Below are 23,735 nucleotides of genomic sequence, written 5' to 3' on the forward strand. Positions count from 1 at the left end.
AGGGAAGCCTATGCAAGGGAATACAGGACTACAAAAAAAGTATTACTGACTCCTGGTGGTTCAGACAGTAAAGAGTCTGCCTACAGTGCAGGAGACCCAGGTTCAATCCCTGGATCGCAACGATCCCCTGCAGGAGGAAATGGCTACTCACTCCAGTATTCTTGCCTGGAGAATTCAATGGACAGAGGAGCATAGGTTGCAAAGAATCGGACATGACTGAATGATTAACACTTTCAGTTTTTCACTTTCCCCCAAAAGATTCAGCACATATTTTCCACTTTCCCTCCAACTACAAACGTATTCCCACTGAAGCTCCTAACACAGTGTGTGTTAGGTTTATTGCATGTCCACTGTCATCCCAACTTTAGCATGTTAAAACAGACCTCTGAATTTCCCCACCTGCACTCCTGCTCTCAATCCTGCCTCCACCATGTTCCTTCCTGGTCTTTCCTGTGTCAAATGGCACTGTCTTTTGTGCAGTGACTGAGGTCAAAAACCGAGCAGCTGTCCTTGTTTCCTTTTTCCCTGAACCTTATCAAACCCATCAACAAGTCTTTTTGAATGTATCTCCAAAATATAGCCTCAATCCATCCACTTCTGTACATTTTAATTATTGCCTTCCAATTGGTTCAAATCAGCATCATCTCCCACATGGATTACTGAAGTAGCCTCCTAACGGATCTTTTTGCTTCTACTGTTGCTCCCTGTGACCTGTTTTCCAAACTAAGATCAAAACAATCACTTTAAAATAATGAGATCCTGCGTAAAAACACGCCAATGGCTCCCCACTGCAATCAAAATAAAATCAAAGTTTTTAAGGTCTGACTGATCTGGCCGCTGCCTTCACATGCCCGAGTAGAGCTCCTATTCTCTTGTTTGTTCACCCACCAGCTTTATTGGGTTTCCTCCTGTTCCTCTACCAGGCCAATCTCTTTCCACTTCGGGGCCTCCTCCCTTGACTTCCCTCTGTCGAGAACATTTTCTTCCCCAGCCCTCTGCATGAATGGCTACCTCTTACCCTCAGCTCTTCAGCTCTTCAGCTCTAATATTCAAAGGGCCTTTCCTGATTTGTTTTACCTAAAGTACCCTCTCTCCTATTTACTCTCCCACTAGGTTATTCACACTTAACACGATTTGAAATTGTATCATTTATACCTTCATTTGTTTACTGTCTGTCACCCTCTACCAGAATTAAGCTCCAAGCATTCTAGGCACGTGTCTGGTCACTGTTATGTCCCTAATGTCTAGAGGAATGCCTACCACAAAGTTGGTACTCAAAAAAACCATTCCCAAATAATAAATTTTGATGATTCAAATAAGGTAGTTTCAATGGTAGGAGGACTAACAAATGAAGGAGTAGTAAAGAAAAAGAAATAGAAAACACAGACTTCTTTTACAAAGCGTGATTGTGAGAAAAGAGGTAGAGAAAGGTTGAAGGGCCAACGCAAGGGGAGAAAAACTTGTTTCTTAATTTCCTGCGTGTCAAGGACCCCTTTCAGGAATAAGCAAAGCCCTGGGTCCTAGGACTTCCCATGTGGCCTGAGTGGTAAAGAATCTGCTTGCCACTGCAGGAGACTTAAGAGATGCAGGTTTGATCCCTGGATTGGGAAGATCTCCTGGAGAAGGGCATGGTAACCTATTCCAGTGTTCTTGCCTGGAGAATCCCATGAACAGAGGACCCTGGTGGGCTACAGTCCATGCGGTCGCAAAGAGTTGGACACGACTGAAGCAACTTAGCATGCACCTGAGTCCTGACCTCAGGAAAATGCAAACACATACAAAAGTTTACAAACCATTCCAGGGGGTTCAAGAATTCCCCAAAGTTCTAGTACTCCGGGATAAGGATTCTTACAGTATAAACACAGTGACGATTCCTAAGATATGGGCTAGTGAAGAAAGGCCCCTGAGCTAATAAGAGGAAACCAGGTAAGGGGTGTGCACTGTCCTTTGAGACAAGACAGAAAAAGCAAGGTCAAGTGAAGATTTAAATAAGAAGGGGTAGAAATTTGAAGTTCCTGCCTGACAGAATTTTAATTTTTCAGTGATATAGGAGTTAAGATCATGTGTTAAAAAGTATCATCAGGGGCTTCTCTGGAGACTCAGTGGTAAAGAATCCACCTGCCAATGCAGGAAACATGGGTTCAATCCCTGGTCTGGGAAGAGTCCCACGTGCCACAAAGAAACTAAGCCTGTGCACCACAGCCGAGCCTGTGCTCTGGAGCCCAGGAACACAACCACTGAGCCCATGCGCTGCGACTACTAGAAGCCGGGGCGCCCTAGAGCCTGTGCTCCACAAAAGAGAAGCCGCTACAAAAAGAAGCCCTCACACAGCTAACAAGTGGCCCCTAATCGCAGCAACTAGAGAAAAGCCCATAAAGCAACCAAGACCCAGCACAGCCAAAGGTAAATTAAGAAATAAATAAAATTTTAAAATAAATAAATAAAATCAGTTGCATTTAAAATGTATTCATCAGAGTTGAGCAAAATATCAGGCATATAATGTGTGTTCAACAAAAGTCTATTAAATATTTTGGCTGAATAATTGAAAACACTGGAGTTATCCTATATGGGATTCTGAAATCTGGTTGCACAACAGGTCAACTTGTTTTCTTTGAAGGAAACTGTCTCCAAAAGTTTAGGTTGAAAGACACTTTGAGGTAAGAAGGAATAGCTTCACTAACAAAGAAGGACGTAGAAAACCACGTAAAATTTTATGAATAATTTTAAGGTAGATTCTGTATTTATAATAAAAATAAGTGAATAAACGTTCTAGGCATTCACTTCAAATGAAATAGTAAGGTCACTTGATAACTTTTCTTAAAAAGAAATAATCTCTCCAGTCATTCCATCCAAGCCCAAGCTCCTCATTTCTCTCCAATCCAGACCTTACTGTAAAGAAATAACCTGCTTTTTTAAAGGAGCTTAAAACAGTGGCCTTAGGAGAAGTATCATTTATCATTTCCTCTTGTTGTCAAGAGGCTTTTCTGAACCAAAAGAATTGAATAATGTAGATTGATGTTAACAACATAACTAAGACAAACAGAACTACCTTACTTTGTTTGCTGTTCAGTTGCTAAGTCATGTCTGACTCTGCGACCCATGGACTGTGACCAGCCAGGCACCTCTGTCCATGGGATTTCCCAGGCAAGAATACTGGAGTGTGTTACTGTTTCCTTCTCCAGGGGATCTTTCCGACCCAGGGAGCAAACTCACATCTCCTGCATTGGCAGGCAGGTTCTTTACCATTGAGCCACCAGGGAAGCCCACCTTATGAACTAGCTCACTTCAAAAGATTATCATGGGTACATGTGTAAGAAAATTCACAGCAGTGCTGTTCATATTTATCAAAAACTGTAGAAACTATAGCGTTCACCAACAGCACAGTAGATAAACTGTGGTATACCCTTACAGTGGAACAACAAGCAACTAACTAATTACAAGTGATAACTAGGATCAACCATAAAAAAAAATGTTGAGTAATGAAGCAAAATAAAAGGAGAACTTAGTACAATTCCATGTACACAAAGTTCAAAATGAGCCAAGCTAGAAAGTGCAACTTCACATACAATGACAGTGAAAATCTAAAGAAAAGCAAGAAGTCATGATAGGGGCTACATCTGGGGACAAGGAGGCAAGTATGATGGGAAAAGGGAATGAATAATAACACACCTGCTCCAGGACTTCCTGGTGGCCCAGTGACTAAGAGTGTGCACTCCCAATGGAGGAAACCTGGGTTCGATCCCTGGTAGGGGAACTATATCTCATATGCTGCAACTAAAACCCGTCAAAGTCAAATAAATAAATAATAAATAAATAAATATTTTAAACATAACACCTGCTCTAACCACTTCTAACTGGAGTACTTTAAAAGCAAATTATCCTGAAACAAACTGAAAAAGAAAGAGACTGAGACTGTCTACTTCAGAGGAGTCATAAGCAGTGACTTTCTTCAGAAGGTAAACAAGATTTATTTTGGAAGTTGCCATTAAATAATGCTAAAATGTATATTGTTTAAAATAAATATTTCATGAATATACCTTCCTAGTTATTACCCACTAATTAAGACTAAATGGTCTAGTTCCTTGATCAATTCAAATACGAACAAAAAATCAGTTTTATCCTGGATGCAGATTTGAATAATGGGACACTTTCCTTTCATAGTTATGTTGTTCTTCAATGGCTCATTCGTGTCCCACTATGAGACCCCACGAACAGCAGCACACTAGGTATCCCTGTCCTAAACTATAATAGGTTAGTTATGTCCTAAACTGTAATAGATTCGTTACAACTATTATTTCATAGTTATAACTGATCTGTTTTCTTATAATTTCAACCCGATTATTATTCTGTTTATTTCCTTACGGGTTAAAGAAAAAAGTGTATTTGAAATTCTGAAAACCACTAGAGGAAATTTAAAATAACGAATATCCTGAGATATAATGACCTAGACTGGAAGAAGGAAAACAAACACAGAAATACTGTTATCTATGCAATGTTTCTTGAAATCGCTATTGCTTTATTTAAAGAATTAAAAGTGTATTCCTTTGCGTGTTTAGGTATCATGTCCATGATCGCAGCAAAGTTATTCAATTTAAATCTCAAACACTTTTTCAAAGGAAAGCCAGCTTACCCTGCCTTTCTTGTGTATAATTTCTACTGTAATATACGAGATTTTTCGTGCAACTGCCTACGTAATCTCGGCCCTTCACCTCCCAAAGTCTATAAAGTGGCTCAGAAATGAGAAGCTGGGAGTCACGTAGACCCTGGTTGAACCCCCAAATCTCTGACTTCCAAATTCCTCAGCGCCACTCCAGAGCGTTTCTAAACAGAACAGTCCCCCAACAACCAAGCGGAAAGCTGCGGCGGAAAGCGAAGCGGTCACCATAGGAACATAAGCTCAACCCTAAGCTCCCGAGAAAAGACAACACGCGCAAAGTTTGTTCCGGAAGGGTTTCCGTGGACAGCAACTCTGCCCGCTACCGCCCCTCACGGCGGCGCCATCAGCCAAAATCCACCTCGGGGGTCGCCCACAGACCCTAATCCCCGCCACACCCGCCCCCTGCAGCTGCCCTCTCAAAGGCCTGCCGGCCCAGGAGATGCTGTACCCTAACCCGGCGCATCCCCGTGCTTCTACCTGGGGCGGTGGGCCCCTCCCCGGGCTTTTTGGCCTGTCGTCCTCCCCGGAGATCATCCCGGCGACTACCAGGACTCGGTCTCCGCCTGGGATCCAGGTCCCTCAAGGTCTCCATCCTCCGCCCACTCCTCCTCCCTTCCCACCCCAAATCGACTTGGCCACTCCCCGGGAGGCGGTGGGAGGCGGGACCGGGCAGGAGAGAGGCGGGACCGGGCAGGAGAGAGGCGGGACCCGGCGGGAAGGAAGCGGGGGCGGTTAGCGCCGGCCGGCGTCGCCGTCGGCCCCGCCCTCACGCTCTGTACCTGAGGGGGCTCGTCCTCCACCTCCCCGGCGCTTTCACTCCGCTTCCGTCCCACGCGCCCCAAGTCCCTGTGCGCACGCGTACCTGGCTCGACCCTCCCTCTCGCGGGGACTACAAGCCGTGCGCGCGCACACACGCACGTAGCGTCGCGTACGTCCTCCTGTCTGCCTTACAGGGCGCCCTGGAAAGGCTTCTTCCTGGTCCATCCGCGCCGCGCAGGCGCAAGCCCACGCAGCGCCTAGACGACCCTCCAGAGCGTCCCGTCTCCTAGTAACCAGCCTCCACCCACTTTGCCAAGACTTTTCCCCTACTTCCTGCGGGTGGCCACCCTAACTGGGTAGAGTGCGCATGCGTAGAGCTCTTTTTTTTTTTTTTTTTTTTTTTTTTGCCCTCTGGCTGTCTTCCCTTAGCTCTGGGGTACCTGCTGCTTTACTGCCTTTTTTGTGTGCCATTTTTCCCAGGGATCGGTCACCATTCTGGACGGATCAGTGAATTCGTTACTCCGCGGAGTTGCTTTTGGGCGCTGGGAAGGTGGTGCGCTCTCCAGCCACGGTCAGGGGCCGCTGTTCGGGGAGCCTCCTTTGGTGGGGTTCTGTTGTTGCAGCCCCGCGCGAGAGAGCCGGCCTGTTGGGGTGAGCGCCCGCAGCCTGCACAGTCTGGGGAACCCCGACCGCCCTGTACCATCCAGTCTGGGTTGAATCTGGGAATGATAGGGAGAGGACAGTGACAGTGCAGATTCCTGACCTGTATACCTTCTCCACAAGCCAGGCCTTCTCCAGTTCAGTCCAGTTCAGTTCAGTTCAGTCGCTCAGTCGTGTCCGACTCTTTGCGACCCCATGAATCGCAGCACGCCAGGCCTCCCTGAGGCCTTCTCCAAGTCCCCCCCAAAAACTAATCACGGTTAACAAACAAAAACCGAAAGGGTAGAGTGTCTCACTTGATATTTAATATTGTATCGATTCTTTTCCTGTTTAATACAGTTTAAACTTGTCTTCTCTCTATTAGGAGCCTTCAGTCTTGGAACACTCATTTAACTTAACCAGGTATAATATTATTTTTGGCCATCCAAGTATGTTAATGTTGACCATATTAGCTAAAAGTGAAGAAAGGAGTTTTTTAGTGAAAAAGAATGAAAATTGCATTATTCTGCCAACTGGAAAAGAACTGTTTTGTCTTTGTAGTATTTCTTCTTTTTTTTTTTTTTCCATTTTTATTAGTTGGAGGCTAATTACTTCACAACATTGCAGTGGTTTTTGTCATACATTGAAATGAATTAGCCATGGATTTACATGTATTCCCCATCCTGGTCCCCCCTCCCACCTCCCTCTCCACCCGATCCCTCTGGGTCTTCCCAGTGCACCAGGCCCGAGCACTTGTCTCATGCATCCAACTTGGGCTGGTGATCTGTTTCACCCTAGATAATATACATGTTTCGATGCTGTTCTCTTGAAACATCCCACCCTCGCCTTCTCCCACAGAGTCCACAAGTCTGTTCTATACATCTGAGTCTCTTTTTATGTTTTGCATATAGGGATATCGTTACCATCTTTCTAAATTCCATATATATGTGTTAGTATACTGTAATGGTCTTTATCTTTTTGGCTTACTTCACTCTGTATAATGGGCTCCAGTTTCACCCATCTCATTAGAACTGATTCAAATGAATTATTTTTAATGGCTGAGTAATATTCCATGGTGTATATGTACCACAGCTTCCTCATCCGTTTGTCTGCTGATGGGCATCTAGGTTGCTTCCATGTCCTGGCTGTTATAACCAGTGCTGCGATGAACATTGGGGTGCACGTGTCTCTTTCAGATCTGGTTTCCTCGGTGTGTATGCCCAGAAGTGGAGTTGCTGGGTCATATGGCAGTTCTATTTCCAGCTTTTTAAGAAATCTCCACACTGTTTTCCATAGTGGCTGTACTAATTTGCATTCCCACCAACAGTGTAAGAGGGTTCCCTTTTCTCCACACCCTCTCCAGCATTTATTGCTTGTAGACTTTTGGATAGCAGCCATTCTGACCGGCGTGAGATGGTACCTCATTGTGGTTTTGATTTGCATTTCTCTGATAATGAGTGATGTTGAGCATCTTTTCATGTGTTTTTGTGCCATCTGTATGTCTTCCTTGGAGAAATGTCTGTTTAGTTCTTTGGCCCATTTTTTGATTAGGTCATTTATTTTTCTGGAGTTGAGCTGGAGGAGTTGCTTGTATATTTTTGAGATTAATCCTTTGTCTGTTGCTTCATTTGCTATTATTTTCTCCCATTCTGAGGGCTGTCTTTTCACCTTGCTTATAGTTTCCTTTGTTGTGCAAAAGCTTTTAAGTTTCATTAGGTCCCATTTGTTTATTTTTGCTTTTGTTTCTAAAATTCTGGGATGTGGGTCATAGAGGATCCTGCTGTGATTTATGTCGGAGAGTGTTTTGCCTATGTTCTCCTCTAGGAGTTTGATAGTTTCTGGTCTTACATTTAGATCTTTAATCCATTTTGAGTTTATTTTTGTGTATGGTGTTAGAAAGTGTTCTAGTTTCATTCTTTTACAGGTGGTTGACCAGTTTTCCCAGCACCACTTGTTAAAGAGGCTGTCTTTTTTCCATTGTATATCCTTGCCTCCTTTGTCGAAGATAAGGTGACCATAGGTTCATGGATATATCTCTGGACTTTCTATTCTGTTCCATTGATCTATATTTCTGTCTTTGTGCCAGTACCATACTATCTTGATGACTATGGCTTTGTAGTATAGTCAGAAGTCAGGCAGGTTGATTCCTCCAGTTCCATTCTTCTTTCTCAAGGTTTCTTTGTAGCATTTCTTAATGTTTAACATATTCCACGTTTCTTAAATAACCCAAGGGCTTCTGAATACTCAAATAGTGACTTTATCTCCCTGTCTTTTCCACAGATGAAATAGATAAACTAGGTTTTTGTAGCTGATCTCGGATGATCCTGATATAGTATTCGCCTGTCTATTTCAAATGTAATCTCACATTTGAAGAGACAAACTATTCTTGATTTTGCCAGATGAGTACTCATTTTTTCCCTACAGTGTATTATTGACAGACATATGTTTTTCCCATCTCTGATTTTTTGTCATTACTATGCCGGTACATTTTCTCATTTTGTTGCATTAAGATTTAATAACTTTGTAAGTATAGCTAGAAACTAAAAAATTAAATCATGTCCTAAGTCCCAAGAGATACATTTTCTGTGAAATATGATTGTACCTAACTGATAAAATAAGTTACAAGAAGCATGAGCTCTCGAAGACCATCCTAAAATGTTATTTTAGGGAAAATAAAGTATTCTCATTTCCTCTTAAGATACTAAGATTATTTTGAATAAAATGTTCTAATGATCTATCTAGCATTAATTGAAAAAAATAGAGAAAAATGTACAAACCTCAAAACTTTCTGATGATGTTGAAGGCTTGCGGCATGAAGGTGATTATTAACATAGGAGATGGGAAAGTACTTCCTCTAGGGAAAAAAATTAGAAGAGTTCAAGTATTTACGTATGCCACCTTTGTTGTTGCCCTTTTAGTCGCTAAGTTGTGTCCTACTCTTTGCGTCCCACGGCCATTTCCTCCTCCAGGGGATCTTCCCCTCCCAGGGATCAAACCCATGTCTTCTGTATTAGCAGGCAGATTCTTTACTGCTGGCCATCAGGGAAGTCCCAGTGGATTGTTTCTACCAACCTATTTTCTCCTCCTAGCTATGAGTCACATTCATCTGCTTCTTTTCATGCCTGGTAAGTTCATGGGGTCACAAGGAGTCAGACACAACTTAGCGACCGAACAACAACAACATGTTTTTACTGGGCTTCCCAGGTGGCTCAGGGTGAAGAATCTTCCTGCCTGTGCAAGAGATGCAGGAGACAAGAGTTACATCCCTGGGTCAGAAAGATCCTCTAGAAGAGGGCATGGCAACCCACTCCAGTATTTGTGCCTGTGAACAGAGGAGACTGGCAGGCTACAGTCCATAGTCCAAGAATCAGACACAGCTTAGCAACTGAGCACACAAATCTTTTTTGGCTGCCAGATGTTGCAGATTTGACATTGTTGATCCTGGAGGTTTTGGTTTTCCTTTAGATATGTGTAGGTTTTATTCTGAAATGCAGTGAGTTTACTTGAAAACAATTTGATCCTTTAGAATTGCCCTGTTGAAAATAGTAACCACTAACTTCATGTGGCCTTTCGAATTTGTTATTACAATGAAATAAAATTTAAAACTTTGTCCCTCATTTGTGCTCTGTACATTTCAAATTCCAACATCTAGCTTTCATTGGTGGTTCAGTAGTAGAATTCTCACCTACCAACATCCACACGTGACTAGTGGCCACTATTACTAGACAATACATAAAGGATATTTCTATCATTGTAGAAAGTCCTATTGGACAGACCTGCTTTAGAAGCTTGCTTTTAAGCTTTATTAGGTCCAAAGTCGTCTTTATTTAGGGCTAATTTGACTCCATTATTGAGGCAATACCTCAGTGGACCACCCCCCTCCTCTTACAGCCTTTTCAGGCTCTTCCCTCAAAGTTGCATGGTCATCTCTCTTCAGCTGGGCATTCATAATAAAAAGTACTGTATCTTTCTTGGATGCTTTTTTCCTTTACTTTTTTGTGTTATGGTAGAATACACCATAAAATGTAGCATCTTGGCCATTCTTAGGTGTATACTTCAGTGTATTAATTACATTCATAATGCTGTGCTGTCATCACCACCATTCATCTCCAGAACTCTTTTCATCTTGTAAAATTGAAACTCTATACCTGTTAAATAACTCCCCATGGCAACCACTATTCTACTTTCTGTTTCTTTGATTTGATATCTAGATACCTCACATAAGTGGAGTCAAACAGCATTTGTCTTCTTGTGACTGAATTATTTCACCTAGAATAATGTGCTCAAGATTCATCATGTTTTAGCATGTTGCAGAATTTCTTCCTTTTTTAATGCTGAGTATCTTATCATATATATATGTGTGTGTATATATATATATATATATATGCACACACACCATATCTTGCTTACCCAAGATCTATCAATGGACACTTGAGTTGCTTCCACTTTTTAGCCATTTTGAATAATGTTGCGTTGAACATGTGTATACAAATATTTCTTAAAGGCTCAGAAGTTGGTTTTCCAGATCATATGGTAATTCTGTTTTTAATTTTTTGAGGAACTGTCAAACTGTTTTCCATGACAGCTGTACCATTGTACATTCCCACCAGTAGTGCATAAAGATTCAAATTTCTCCATATCCTCAAAAACACTTTTTTTTTTTAATAGTAACCTAATAGGTATGAAGCAGTATCTAACTGGTAATTGTGATTTGCATTTCCCTAATTATTAGTGATGGTGAACATTTTTTCATGTTATCATTGGCCAATTTGGCCATTCATCTATCTTCTCTGGAGAAATGTCTGTTTTAGTCCTTTGCTCAGTTTTGAGTTGGGTTATTCTGTTGTTGCTGAGTTTTAGTTCTCTAAATATTCTGGGTTTTAGTCTTTTATCATATATATGGCTTACAAACATTTTCTCCCATTGGATTGTCCTTTTACTCTCAAGTGTTTTATTAATGCACAAAATTTGTAAATTTTCATAAGATGCATTGTTTCAGCATCTTTAATTCTTTTTCAGCAGGGTGTCTGGCCTTCAATAATAATTTCTTTAATCCAATAAAAATAAATTAAAAGTTCTTTGTAATAGGAATGATAAGACTAAGTAGAGAAGTTCTGTTATTTTCTGCCAGGGAATAAAACATAGTATCTGGTGAGTTCCTTTAAAAAAAAAAAAGTTTCAGAGAATATATAGAACCTGCAAACCTTCCCACAAAGAAAATGTAAACACTGAGGGATGGAAGGTGAATTTACTTTACCTTTTTGGCATCATCACCATGACATTTCATTACAACAAACATTGCCTGAAGTTAGTTCAAATTCCCATTCTATTCACTTGTTACAGTTTTTCCCTCAAGCAATCAAGGAAGAAACGTGTCCACTGCTTTAAGAGGTGCCAGCAATCTTATTTTTGTTCAGCTGTCCCAATGGGGTTTTCTCCAAGTAAATCTACTCAGGTTTCTGCTTTGCGTATGGATTCAAAAGTGGGTGATCACTTAATGCAAAGGACTAAGAAAAGCAAATTGGAGCCAGTGACTCAGTTATTTCAAAACACCAAGAAAATAAGATTAGAAGATCCAAATAAAGAAGTCTTTACAAGGAGCAAAGACACTGGCACAGGATATCTTTCAGACAAAGCCTTGGGTCCAGTAATGTGTGTTAAAGAAAGTGATGGGAAATGACAGACTTTGAATGAAGTTATTTTGTACATTACTAAAGAAACCAAAAGTGGCTTTTAACTAAGAGGGCCTGATGAATGAGAGCCTTACCTTATTCAGCTCAGTTCAGTTCAGTTCAGTCACTCAGTCGTGTCCGACTCTTTGCGACCCCATGCATCGCAGCACCCCAGGCCTCCCTGTCCATCACCAACTCCTGGAGTTTACTCAAACTCATGCCCATCGAGGTGGTGATGCCATCCAGCCATCTCATCCTCTGTCGCCCCCTTCTCCTCCTGCCCCCAATCCCTCCCAGTATCAGAGTCTTTTCCAATGAGTCAACTCTTCGCATGAGGTGGCCAAAGTACTGGAGTTTCAGCTTCAGCATCAGTCCTTCCAATGAATACCCAGGACTGATCTCCTTCAGGATGTACTGGTTGGATCTCCCTGCAGTCCAAGAGACTGTCAAGAGTCTTCTCCAACACCATAGTTCAAAAGCATCAACTCTTTGGCGCTCAGCTTTCTTCACAGTCCAACTCTCACATCCGTATATGACCACTGGAAAAACCATAGCCTTGACTAGATGGACCTTTGTTGGCAATGTAATGTCTCTGCTTTTTAATATGCTATCTAGGTTGGTCATAACTTTCCTTCCAAGGAGTAAGCATCTTTTAATATCATGGCTGCAGTCACCATCTGCAGTGATATTGGAGCCCCCAAAAATAAAGTCTGACACTGTTTCCATTGTCTCCCCATCTATTTCCCATGAGGTGATGGGACCAGATGCCATGATCTTAGTTATCTGAATGTTGAGCTTTAAGCCAACCTTTTCACTCTCCTCTTTCACTTTCATCAAGAGGATCTTTAGTTCTTCTTCATCTCTGCCATAAGGGTGGTGTCATCTGCATATCTAAGGTTATTGATATTTCTCCCAGCAAACTTGATTCCAGCTTGTGCTTCTTCCAGCCCAGTGTTTCTCATGATGTACTCTACATATAAGTTAAATAAGCAAGGTGACAATATACAGCCTTGACGTACTTTTTTTCCTATTTGGAACCAGTCTGTTGTTCCATGTCCAGTTCTAACTGTTGCTTCCTGATCTGCATACAGGTTTCTCAAGAAGCAGGTCAGGTGGTCTGGTATTCCCATCTCTTTCAGAATTTTCCACAGTTTATTGTGATCCACACAGTCGAAGGCCTTGGCGTAGTCAACAAAGCAGAAATAGATGTTTTTCTGGAACTCTCTTGCTTTTTTGATGATCCAGCAGATATGGGCAATTTGATCTCTGGTTCCTTGGCATTTTCTAAAACCAGCTTGAACATCTGGAAGTTCTCGGTTTATGTATTGCTGAAGCCTGGCTTAGAGAATTTCGAGCATTACTTTACTAGCGTGTGAGATGCGTGCAGTTAAGCAATAGTTTGAGCGTTCTTTGGGATTGCCTTTCTTAGGGATTGGAATGAAAACTGACCTTTTCCAGTCCTGTGGCCACTGCCGAGTTTTCCAAATTTGCTGGCATATTGAGTGCAGCACATTCACAGCATCATCTTTCAGATTTGAAATAGCTCAACTGGAATTCCATCACCTCCACTAGCTTTGTTCATAGTGATGCTTTCTAAGGCCCACTTGACTTCACAGTCCAGGATGTGTGGCTCTAGGTGAGTGATCACACCATTGTGATTATCTGCGTCATGAAGATCTTTTTTGTACAGTTCTTCTGTGTATTCTTGCCACCTCTTCTTAATATCTTTTGCTTCTATTAGGTCCATACCATTTCTGTCCTTTATCGAACCCATCTTTGCCTGAAATGTTCCCTTGATATCTCTAAGTTTCTTGAAGAGATCTCTAGTCTTTCCCATTCTGTTGTTTTCCTCTATTTCTTTGCACTGATCACTGAGGAAGGCTTTCTTATCTCTCCTTACTAGTCTTTGGAACTCTGCATTCAAATGGGAATATCTTTCCTTTTCTCCTTTGCTTTTTGCTTCTCTTCTTTTCACAGCTATTTGTAAGTCCTCCTCAGACAACCATTTTGCCTTTTTGCATTTCTTTTCCATGGGGATGGTCTTGATCCCTGTCTCCTGTACAATGTCACGAACCTCTGTCCATAGTTCATCAGGCTCTCTATCAGATCTAATCCCTTAAATCTATTTCTCACTTCCACTGTATAGTCATAAGGGATTTGATTTAGGTCATACCTGAATGGTCTAGTGGTTTTCCCTACTTTCTTCAGTTGAGGTCTGAATTTGGCAATAAAAGAGTTCATAATCTGAGCCCTAGTCAGCTCCTGGTCTTATTTTTGCTGACTGTATAGAGCTTCTCCATCTTTGGCTGCAAAGAATATAATCAGTCTGATTACGGCGTTGACCATCTGGTGATGTCCATGTGTAGAGTCTTCTCTTGTGTTGTTGGAAGAGGGTGTTTGCTATGACCAGTGTGTTCTCTTGACAAAACTCTATTAGCCTTTGCCTTGCTTCATTCTGTACTCCAAGGCAAATTGCTTGACTTCCTACTTTTGCATTCCAGTCCCCTATAATGAAAAGGACATCTTTTTTGGGTGTTAGTTCTAAAAGGTCTTGTAGGTCTTCATAGAACCATTCAACTTCAGCTTTTTCAGCATTACTGTTTAGGGCATAGACTTGGATTATTGTGATATTGAATGGTTTGCCTTGGAAATGAACAGAGATCATTCTGTCATTTTTGAGATTGCATCCAAGTACTGCATTTTGGACTCTTTTGTTGACTATGATGGCTACTCCATTTCTTCTAAGGGATTCCTGCCCACAGTAGTAGATATAATGGTCATCTGAGTTAAATTCACCTTTTCCAGTCCATTTTAGTTCGCTGATTCCTAGAATGTCGACATTCACTCTTGCCATCTCCTGTTTAACCACTTCCAATTTGCCTTGATTCATGGACCTAACATTCCAGGTCCCTATGCAATATTGCTCTTTACAGCAGCAGCAGACCTTGCTTCTATCACCAGTCACATCCACAGCCTGGTTTTGTTTTTGTTTTGGCTCCATCCCTTCATTCTTTCTGGAGTTATTTCTCCACTGATCTCCAGTAGCATATTGGGCACCTACTGACCTGGGGAGTTCCTCTTTCAGTGTCCTAACTTTTGCCTTCTCATACTGTTCATGGGGTTCTCAAGGCAAGAATACTGAAGTGGTTTGCCATTCCCTTCTCCAGTGGACCACATTCTGTCAGGCCTCTCCACCATGACCCGACCGTCCTGGGTGGCCCCACATGGCATGGCTTAGTTTCATTGAGTTAGACAAGGCTGTGGCCCTGTGATCAGATTGGCTAGTTTCTGTGATTATGGTTTCAGTGTGTCTGCCCTCTGATGCCCTCTCGCAACACCTACTGTCTTACTTGGGTTTCTCTTACCTCGGACGTGGGGTATCTCTTCACTCCTCCAGCAAAGCGCAGCCACTGCTCCTTACCTACAGAAAAACTTGGGGTATCTGGTTCTGCCCTTTGTTGCAAAACTTCTACATAATCCAGCTCCTCTTTTGCTTCCTTGCAGCAGTTCTCTCAGGGTCACTTGAGATGCTGCCTCCCGAGCTTGAAGTCTAGATTGCTGGCTCTTTACAAAGGATACAACTGAGGAACAGCCACCTGGGAGAGGTGCCCAGGGCAAGGTCTGAGAAGGAAGGACTCTTTGCAGGCTGCCATTGTTCCCAAACGTCATTAGGAAAACCTAACAAAATTAAGGAAGATGATCGCTTATTTTTTACTGTTTATGAATCAATGTAGATTGCATCTTTTGATGATACACATTCAAAAAAAGTTGCTTTAGAGAGAAGAAACTTTCCAAAATTCAAATTCAAGATTTCTTTCATATTACACTCTATTCTTGTCAAAAATCAGAGTTTTGTCTAAGGGTATTTAAATGTCACCAAAACATTTTAATTCTAACATATTTCTTTAACAAGTGATCAAAACCCAAAAAACAGTGCCCATTTCATCCGTATTTCCCATGATTTCTGGTGTATTGCTTTTGTATGTTGGATTTCCAGCTGGAGATTTTGCTTTAGAATACTTTATCTTCCTGCATTTTTGCATTTCTGTTCTGTTCTGTTAAAAATCACTAGTAGCTAAAGAAGCATTTCACATTTCACATCATCCTTTTAAAACTGTTTTTTTTTAGTCCACACAGAATTCATTTCAGAGTTCACAAAACAGTTTTTCTAGATGTAATAATTTATCTTGCAGATGTTACCATTTTATGCCTCCAATATTTAATATAAGAAAACAATCTAGTTGTTTAAAAAACTACATATATATATATATATATATATATATATATATATATAGTTTGTCAACCTTACTGAAATATCTAGTAGTTTGAAACAGCAGTGTTGTCTCAAATAATCTTAGCTGAAATTAAAAACCACTTGTGTCTGGACAGAAAGAAAAAAAAAAAAACCACTTCTGTCTGGACAGATAGTGACCTGTAAATATTTCTACTATGTATGTTTTGAACATTTTCCTGTACTTCACTATTTAATGGTGATCTCTAATGTCCAGTTGAGTAATATCCTTAATATTGATAAAGGAAAAAGGCATACTCAAGAGGAAAACTAATCTTTTAGGGGGAAAAATATTCTGTTAATCAGAGAAAAACTAAACATGTTTTTGTAGACTTTAAAAACATTGAAAAGGATGTAAGCCAATAAGATGACACTCTATCATTTATAGAACATAATTCTTTGGAAGACAAAAAAATACACAGGTCATTCATTTGTTCACCTAACCTGGCACTGTGCTTGGTGCTTGGGATAGAATTGTGAATAAAACAGCAACTGCCTTCTTTGGTGGGATTCCCTGGTGACTCAGATGGTATAGAATCCGCCTGCCAATGCAGGAATCGCAGGTTTGATCCCTGGGTCAGGAAGATCCCCTGGAGGAGGAAAAGGCAACCTACTCCAGTATTGTTGCTTGGAGAATTCCATGGACAGAGGAGCCTGACAGGTTACAACCCATGGGGTTGCAAAGAGTTGGACGTGAATGAGTGATTGAAATGATAACAACACCTTTGTAATTCTTACTGTCTACCAGTGGAACATCAGACTAATTATATAAGATACAAATTGTGATGCGTCATGAAGAGAAAGTTAAATGGTCAAACCGACAGAAGAGGAGACATAACATACACTTGATTTTTATTTTTTTTAACTTGATTTTTAACTGTGGGAACTAGGAAGATTCTCTGAAGAGGTGACATTTATAGTTTTTGCAAGGACACAATTGTCCAAGTGAGATGATGGCCTAGGGGACAGAGTTTAGATGAAGTTTGGCAAGACATCATGATGGTCTGAAAGAGGGGAAAAGAAAGGGTTTCTAGTTTAAAAAAAAAATATGGCTAGATGCATGAAGGTTCTCTAGGAGAAAAAGTGAGCTGGGGAGCACAGGTTTTGGAAATACCAATTTCCAAGGCAGGCAGTTCTACATGTATGGAATGAAAAAATACCAATTTGAAAGTTGTATACAGAGTGGTGTCTAAAAGTTATGGGAATGAATGAGGTTGCTTAGGGTGAAAGTAGAGTGTGAGATAAAGCAACTACAACATTCAGAACCTGGCCAGTACTGGGACAGCTCGCAAAGGGGACAAAGAGTAGACAGGCTGGTGGAAAACCAAGACAGGATAACGTCAAGACTGCCTACCAGTCTTTAAGGTGGAGGCAGTCAACTGAAAGGGTAAATGCGGACTGAAAGTTCACTGGATCCAGCAACATGAATTGAGAAGATCATGGGTTGAGAAGATTCCCTGGAGAAGGAAATGGCAACCTACTCCAGTATTCTTGTCTTGGAAATCCCAGGGACAGAGGAGCCTGGTGGGATAGTCTATGAGGTCCCAAAGAGTTGGACATGACTTAGCAACTAAACAACATCAATATAAGAAAAGGGCAACACAATTGTGTGGCTATATTTAATGATAACTAGGAAAACTGTTGCTGCTGCTGCTGCCAGCAGCAGGAAAACTTCCACCGGGACTAACTTTGCACAGAATCATTCCCACCCGCATAATCCAAGAAAGACTAATTACTCAGAGTGACTTCAATCAAAAGGGTAACATAAATGAGGAGCCATCGTGTCTTTATTGTAACTTTATATGGAGCCCTGGTCGGGTTATCTGTACCACCTAACTGTGAACTCTGCATGCTTCTCACTCCAAAATTCAAGTCTCAATGGTTTCTATTCGAAGGAGAGACCAATGTCTGTCCAAGACTGAAAAAGGACGACAAATTCTTTGGGCTCCTCTCATCAAGAGGACGGACCCGTTACTCCACCTCTTAACTCTGGGATGTCTCTGCTGGTGCTTTGGTCAACAGAATGTGGCCGACGTGCTACATTGAAGGCTAAGCCTGAATGGAAATGCACCAACAGCCAGCAAGCACCAGCTGCCGGGGGTGTGAATAAGACGTGTGGAGCCCTCGGCTCAGCCAACCTGTGCTGACTGCTCATTGAAGCCACCCAAGCAAGCCTTGCCCATACAAATGTTAGAAATAATAAATCGTTGCGTTAAGCCACTGGCGTTTGAGGCAGCTTGTTAACGCAGCTATAGTGACCTAGAACTTTGCCTGCTGGGGGAATTTCCCATCTGACTAAGCCGCACAAGGATGTTTTTGCCAACTGCACTGAGGGATACCCTGAGTGGGGACGTTCATGGCCCTCGATGTGTTCGTTTTCCGGCTCTCTCCTTCCTACCTGTTACCATCTCTGTATTGGGAATACCAGCGTTTATTCCCTTAAATGCCATTTGTCTTTTAAAACGGATTTTAGTTTTGTCCCCTTCCAACTGGAGTTGCTTGCCTGCCCTTGGCACTATGAGACGAGCAAAGCTCAGCACAATGCTTGGATAAATGTTCAGTGAAGAGCATGCGACCCGACTACTCTGGGTACCTGGCGGGCCCCCTCCAGCCTGACTCGGCCGCGCGCCTACCTGCGCCCTGCTGACACCCCCTCCACCCCCCGGGCCGGCTCTGGGCTGTCTCGCGGGGAACCTGCATCTGGCCTGGGGCTCTAGGACTTTCGATACTACTATTATTACTGCTATTATTAGAAAGGGAGTGGCGTCCCTGTTTCCGACTGGGCTTGGCGCCACGGAGGCGGCACCGCAGGACCCCCACCGGAAACCCTCAGCCACGCCCCCTCCCGGCGCTTCCGGTGCTCCGCCCCACGCTGGCCTTGGCGGCTGGCAGAGCGGCCGCATGCGCAGCCGGCCGGGCTCCGGGTCGCACGCGTACCTCGCACACGGGCCTGCGCGCGGCGTGGGCGCGACCGGAAGCTGCAGGTGTGTGAAGCCGGAGGCGCGGCGGGTGCAGGCTGGCAGCGTGGGTCCCGGGTACTGGCAGCGGTCGGGCACCTCCGATCCCGGGACTCTGCAGGCCCCCCGGTGTCCGCTTAGAGTTTGGGTGGACCTGGCTCCACGGTTAGGACCGGTTTATCCTCAACACAGGAGGATCCCAAGTTAGGCATGTTGGGTGACAGCCCTTGGCGCGCCCTTCGAAAGCCAAAAAGCCGAAATCAGACATGCACACGGCCGTCCTGAGACTGGATAAGTTAAGTGCTAAGAGATGGGATCGTGTCAGCACAGCCATAGATGTAAGTGGAGCTGGAAGACCGGTAGTGGAACTCCCTGGGGAGAGAGTCCCCAAGGCCCTCCTTACTGTTGGAGGACTGTCTGTTTGCCTGGAATATGCTACTCCCATCAACGTGGTAAAAAGCATCAGATATCGAGACTCAGGTCAGGTATCCCTTCCTCTGTTAAATCTCTCCTGACCTTTCTAGATAGAGTGTAAATTGGTTCCGCTTTCTGTAGTATCAAGGTATAGCAAGAGTGATGAAAATATGAAGACTCTGCCATAGAAATTTTTCGTCCAGGACGTAACTACAAAATAACTTGGCCTAGTTATGGATTTTAGTACCCTAGTCCATCCCAGGCCTTTAACTTAGAAGAAAATTATGACCATGGCTTTAACCTAGAAAATTATGACCATTCTAAGAAATGGAATTAAATGGTTTCTTTACAGTCATAACTAGTCAGAATACTTCATTATTAGAGCTAGTATTTTCACTCTTTTCATCAGCACTGCTAACAAATGTGTGAAGTGTTGAAACATAATAAAATTGTTCCTAACCTTTCTGTATAACCTTGCTACTGTGACCTCTCCCCTGACCTCAGGAGGATCCATCCTAATTTAATATTGAACAAAATAAAACAGGCTGCCAGTAAATCATGTATCTCACAATTATAAATTACATTTCAAGTATTATAAGGACATAAATCTTTCTACACTGATGTTCATTTTTGGTAACACAGAAGAACTAGAAACAACCTAAACTTACAAACCAAGAGACTGGTTGAGTAAAAGGTGGTGTTATCTGACAATGAAATATTACACATTAAGACTGATGTAAAAATTGGTTTAACATTGAATTAAATAACAGTTTGGTTACACTTCTGGTGGGTAAGTGTGTGTGGATTTACATATGCACAGAATGGGTATACACCAACATGTTAGTTGTAATTACCTCCCAGTGATGGTATTATGGATTCCTTCTTTTTTTCTTGCCTGTCTATATTTTCTCATTTTTTTCAATGTGTATTACCTGTGAATTCAAAATAATTTTTTGGTTTTGAGGCATATTACATAATTATTTTCAGCTTTATTATTTGAATAATCTCTGCCCTTATTCCACTTCAGCTAAAACAATTTGATGTTTGTATGATTTATTTCCTTTGAGTACTCTGTTGAAGTTTTATTAAAGACTAATGGTAAAGCTAAAAGGCAAGAAAAGCAATCAGACTGGATACTTAGATAAGTTTGGATCAAATAACCAAGAAGTGATAGCAACAAAATAGAATTTAATTTTCTTTTTCTCGATCATTAATTTGTCTTCCATTTTTGACAGCATGCTAATCCCATTCTCCATGAAGAATTGCTTCCAGTTACTTTGTAATCTCAAGGTCCCAGCAGCTGGCTTTAAAAACACAGTTAAAAGTGGACTCATTTTACAGTCGATTTCCAATGACGTTTACCAGAATCTGGCTGTGGAAGACTGGATCCATGACCATATGAATTTAGAAGGCAAGCCGGTCCTTTTCTTGTGGAGGAATTCTCCCTCTGTGGTAATTGGTCGGCATCAGAACCCTTGGCAGGAATGTAACCTGAATCTGATGAGAGAAGAAGGTGTGAAACTGGCTCGGAGGAGAAGTGGAGGAGGCACAGTCTACCATGATATGGGTAACATCAACTTGACTTTTTTTACAACCAAGAAAAAGTATGATAGGATGGAGAATCTCAAATTAGTTGTGAGAGCCCTGAAGGCTGTCCAGCCACACCTGGATGTGCAGGCTACTGAAAGATTTGACCTTTTACTTGACGGACAGTTTAAAATCTCAGGAACAGCTTCCAAGATTGGCCGCAATGCAGCTTATCACCATTGCACTTTGCTATGCAGTACTGATGGGACCTTCTTATCATCTTTGCTGAAGAGCCCCTACCAAGGGATCAGGAGCAATGCCACTGCCAGCACACCTGCCTTAGTAAGAAACCTTATGGAAAAAGATCCCACTCTGACCTGTGAAGTAGTGATAAATGCTGTTGCCACAGAGTATGCTGCTTCTCATCAAATCGATAATCACATTCACCTAATAAACCCAACAGACGAGACAGTGTTTCCTGGAATAAACAGCAAAGCCAGAGAACTACAGACCTGGGAATGGATATATGGCAAAACTCCGAAGTTCAGTGTAGACACTTCCTTCACTGTGTTACATGAACAGTCACACTTGGAAATTAAAGTATTCATCGATGTCAAGAATGGGAGAATTGAAGTCTGTAATATTGAAGCACCTGATCATTGGTTGCCACTGGAAATATGTGACCAGTTAAATTCAAGTTTTATTGGTAGTAAGTTTTGCCCAATTGAAACGACAGTGCTAACAAGTATATTACATAGAACATATCCAGGCGATGATGAACTACACAGTAAATGGAATATTCTTTGTGAAAAAATTAAGGGAATAATGTGATTCCAAGTAAATTTCTTAATGTTGACAGTTTTGATGAGAAAATTAAAATGTTTACAGTGCCTTGTCTTTTTAAATTTTATTCTTGGCTGTGCATGGGCTTTCTCTAGTTGCAGTGCGTGAGCTTCTCATTGTTGCAGAGCTCAGGCTGTAGCCTTGAAGGCATCAGTAGTTGTGACTTGAAGGCTATAGAGCACAGGCTCAGTAGTTACAGCACACTGGCCTAGTTACCCTGGGCATGTGAAATCTTCTTGGACCAAGATCAAACCGGCGTCCCCTGCATTGACAGGTGGATTCTTAACCACTGGACCACCAGGGAAATCCCTGTCTGTCTTCATTGTTTTTAATACTGGGCCGGCTAAAGCATTCATTCAGGATTTTCCATAAGATGTTAATGGAAAAACCAAAACAAACTTTTTGGCCAACCCTATACTTGACTGCACTTGTATTTCAGCTCTTTCTTTTATTATCATCTTGGGGTAGGATACCATATTGAACACTGACCTCACAGTTCTTTTTCTTACCACTAGGGAATAATAACCCTGGCTTCTTGATACCATAAACTATAAATTTCTCCCTTTTTATTACATTTCCTTATCCTTTCATTCTCTCCCACTAAATCAAGCTTACCGCACGTTTCTAAGCCAATAACTTCTCTCCAGTCTCTTGCTTCATCTCCATTTCTTACCAGCATTCTCACATTTCTCTTGACTTATCATAGCCACTTTTTTTTTTTCAACAGTTGATTTTCCACTCCTATAACTAGATGGTGGGCGATGCCAGAAGAAAATTCACATAATCATGCAGATTAGGGTCTTCTCAGGCAGTGCTAGTGATAAGGAATCTGCCTGCAATGCAGGAGATGAAAGAGACATGAGTTTGACCCCTGGGTGGAGAAGATCCCCTCAAATAGGAAATGGCAACCTGCTCCAGTATTCTTGCGTGGAAAATTCCATGGACAGAGGAGCCTGGCAGGCTACAGTCCATGGGGATGCAAAAAGTTGGACACAACTGAGCTCATGCACACACATGCTCACATATGTGCATGCTCACACACAGATTCGCCCAATTTCATATAGTTTTTCACTTGTTTTTGTTCTTTTGGTGTCAGATTCAACTCACCCCTGTTGACTGCCTCTCATTCACCAGAGGCCTTACTCCTCAATGCTCCCACTCCTCCTAAGCTGAGAATTCTTCTACTCTTAACTAATCTGGTCACAAACCTTCATTTATAATTTGAAGGTGGAGGCTTTCAGAAATGAGTTCCTTCAGCTGCTTGTGTTTTCTACTTCAACTTTTCTCATTTCATTCAATCTCAGAGAAACACATACCTCCTCTTCCTTAGAGCTGAGCCCCTGGTTGTACTGTGAATTTTTCTTCTCCAGGTTTTTTTAAATATTTAAACTGCACAGGGTGTCAGTTGCATCACTGGGATCTTTTGTTGCAGTGCACAGATTCTCTAATTGTGGCCCTGGGGCTTAGTTGCTCCAAGCATGTGAGATCTTACTTCCCCGACCAGGAATTAAACCCCTGTCCCCTGTATTTCAAGGCAGATTCTCAACCACTGGACCACCAAGGAAGTCTCCTGTTTGTGCTTTGTACTATCAATTATTTATCTCCTTTATCTCACATAAGTCTATCTCAACTTTTACTGAATCATTAGCCTTAGTGAATGGACATGCGAATGTCTCCCCTTTCTCAGAGACTCCTGCTCAAGGGTTTACTGTTTCTTTCCATTGCATGGTTGCCAAACTGCTTCAAAGAGTACCACCCCTGCCAACCATTTCCTGTCTCTATAGTTCACTCACATACTCCTCATTTCTACACTAGTTCCTGTTTATTGAGTGCCTACTCTGTGCCAGATACTTTGCTAGTTGTTGGATGTTCCTGGTAAGAGAGACATGGTCACCAACCTCAGGAAATGACAATTTAGTGCAGTGGTTTTCAAACTCTAAAAACTAAGAGTAAAAAATATATCTTACCTGGTGCAC

The 23,735-nt window shown here is 42.1% G+C and overlaps 3 protein-coding genes across 10 annotated transcripts in view; 2 read left to right on the forward strand and 1 right to left on the reverse strand.

Annotated features, from left to right (window-relative positions):
• TSGA10 (testis specific 10) overlaps positions 1–5,518 on the reverse strand; it is an 85,673-nt gene extending 80,155 nt beyond the window's left edge. For 2 of the 4 annotated variants that reach the window (XM_070474781.1, XM_020902593.2), the window contains exon 1: positions 5,135–5,304. In XM_070474781.1, the coding sequence (XP_070330882.1) occupies positions 5,135–5,191 (57 nt within the window). In that variant the 5' untranslated portion in view covers positions 5,192–5,304. Of the gene's footprint in view, positions 1–5,134; positions 5,305–5,436 lie in introns of those variants that run through there. The other 2 variants (XM_020902594.2, XM_070474786.1) reach the window with 2 other exon arrangements.
• A 367-nt stretch (positions 5,519–5,885) lies between these two features.
• Positions 5,886–21,806, forward strand: LIPT1 (lipoyltransferase 1). 5 transcript variants are annotated; one of them, XM_070474818.1, is made up of 2 exons: positions 5,886–6,067; positions 20,625–21,806. In XM_070474818.1, exon 2 carries the CDS (start codon positions 20,626–20,628, stop codon positions 21,745–21,747), a length of 1,122 nt encoding a protein of 373 aa, XP_070330919.1. In that variant the 5' UTR covers positions 5,886–6,067; position 20,625; the 3' UTR covers positions 21,748–21,806. The 5 variants fall into 5 exon arrangements, with proteins under 5 accessions (XP_070330919.1, XP_020758247.2, XP_070330906.1 ...); XM_020902588.2 differs by lacking the exon at positions 5,886–6,067 and adding an exon at positions 18,894–19,002; XM_070474805.1 differs by lacking the exon at positions 5,886–6,067 and adding an exon at positions 19,009–19,455.
• On the forward strand, positions 11,155–11,735 carry C2H2orf15 (chromosome 2 C2orf15 homolog). Its single transcript, XM_020902581.2, has one exon. The coding sequence runs from the start codon at positions 11,331–11,333 to the stop codon at positions 11,733–11,735; it is 405 nt and encodes a 134-aa protein (XP_020758240.2). The 5' UTR covers positions 11,155–11,330.
• Positions 21,807–23,735: the final 1,929 nt, after the last annotated feature.

This window comes from Odocoileus virginianus, chromosome 2 (assembly GCF_023699985.2).
Source record: "Odocoileus virginianus isolate 20LAN1187 ecotype Illinois chromosome 2, Ovbor_1.2, whole genome shotgun sequence".
Lineage (NCBI taxonomy): Eukaryota > Metazoa > Chordata > Mammalia > Artiodactyla > Cervidae > Odocoileus > Odocoileus virginianus.

What these genes read in the sequence shown, in the direction of transcription:
- LIPT1 (XM_070474805.1), top strand. Translation starts at nt 19,286, where the DNA reads ATGGGATCGTGTCAGCACAGCCATAGATGTAAGTGGAGCTGGAAGACC. An exon ending in CATCAGATATCGAGACTCAG is followed by an intron (nt 19,456 to 20,624) that starts GTCAGGTATCCC and finishes CATTTTTGACAG; the next exon opens with CATGCTAATCCCATTCTCCA.
- C2H2orf15 (XM_020902581.2), top strand. Translation starts at nt 11,331, where the DNA reads ATGACATTTCATTACAACAAACATTGCCTGAAGTTAGTTCAAATTCCC.